Source organism: Apaloderma vittatum, unplaced genomic scaffold (genome assembly GCF_000703405.1).
Source record: "Apaloderma vittatum isolate BGI_N311 unplaced genomic scaffold, ASM70340v1 scaffold28294, whole genome shotgun sequence".
NCBI classification, from domain to species: Eukaryota; Metazoa; Chordata; class Aves; order Trogoniformes; family Trogonidae; genus Apaloderma; species Apaloderma vittatum.
Genome location: NW_009711374.1, coordinates 1 through 1,136, shown reverse-complemented (window position 1 = coordinate 1,136; position 1,136 = coordinate 1). Strand labels below are relative to the sequence as shown.

The window sequence follows — 1,136 nt, the reverse complement described above, 5'->3', positions numbered from 1 at the left end:
TGGGGCGGCCCCCTCCCTGGAGATGTTCCAGCCAGGCTGGATGGGACCTGGAGCAACCTGGGCTGGTTAAGGGGATCAGGAACATTGGATCAGACGATCTCTGAGGTCCCTTCCAACCTGAGACGTTCTATGGTTCATTTCTGGCCTGATCCCGGGGTTTTTCAGTAACCTGAACTTCCGCGTCGTGGCCGGCGATCACAACCTCAACGTGAACGAAGGCAGCGAGCAGGTCTTCAGCTTGAGCAAGATCATCGTCCACCCCTCCTGGAACCGCAACAACGTCGCCGGGGGGTAACGCGCACGGAGAGGGGGATTTGGGGGAGGCTGGGGGAGCATCTCCGGCAACTGCAGAGGGGGATCTTCACAACATCCTCTCCCTCCTCTCGCCAGCTACGACATCGCCCTGCTCCGCCTGGCCACCTATGCCACCGTCAACAGCTACGTGCAGCTGGCCGTCCTGCCCACGGCAGGATCCATCCTGCCCAACAACTACCCCTGCTACATCACGGGCTGGGGTCGCACCCGCAGTGAGTGCCGATGGGTCGCCTCAACCTTAAATCACCCCAAAAACCATGGGGAATACAGGAAAAACTACGCTAAAAGGGTTATCAAAGAGTGGAACCAGGCTGCCCTGTGGAATCGCCGTCCTTGGACGTGTTTAAAAGCCACGGAGATGTGGTGCTCAGGGACACGGTTTCGAAGTGGGCTGGGTAGGGTTGGCCTCGATGACCTTAAAGGTCTTTTCCAACCCAAACGATTCCATGATTGTACATTTTTAAGCCCTTTGAGGTCCCAGGTGGCATCACACAGGGCACAGAGATTCCCAATGTTTGGGGGGCCCCTCGGTGGCGGCTGCGGGCTCTGCTGTGGTGGGGGGGATATTGTCTTGTTTCTGGCCGTGGGTCTCGCAGGGCTTTGCTGACACAGTGTTAACCCGCGTTCGGTTGTGTGCAGCCAACGGGCAGCTCTCCAACGTGCTGCTGCAGGCCTACCTGCCCATGGTGGACTACCAGACCTGCTCCAGCGCCTCGTACTGGGGCTCCACCGTCAAGAACACCATGGTCTGCGCCGGCGGTGATGGCGTGCGCTCCGGCTGCCAGGTACACCCCGGCATCCCCCTTCCCCCGACTCCGGCA

General features: G+C 59.9%; 1 protein-coding gene across 1 annotated transcript in view; it reads left to right on the top strand.

The window, feature by feature from the left end:
• CELA1 (chymotrypsin-like elastase family, member 1) overlaps positions 1–1,100 on the top strand; it is a gene marked incomplete at its 3' end in the record, with an annotated part of 1,999 nt that extends 899 nt beyond the window's left edge. The window contains exons 3-5 of the mRNA XM_009867628.1: positions 166–291; positions 391–527; positions 955–1,100. Coding sequence (XP_009865930.1) covers positions 166–291; positions 391–527; positions 955–1,100 — 409 coding nt within the window. The remainder of the gene's footprint in view (positions 1–165; positions 292–390; positions 528–954) is intronic.
• Between the last annotated feature and the right edge of the window lie 36 nt (positions 1,101–1,136).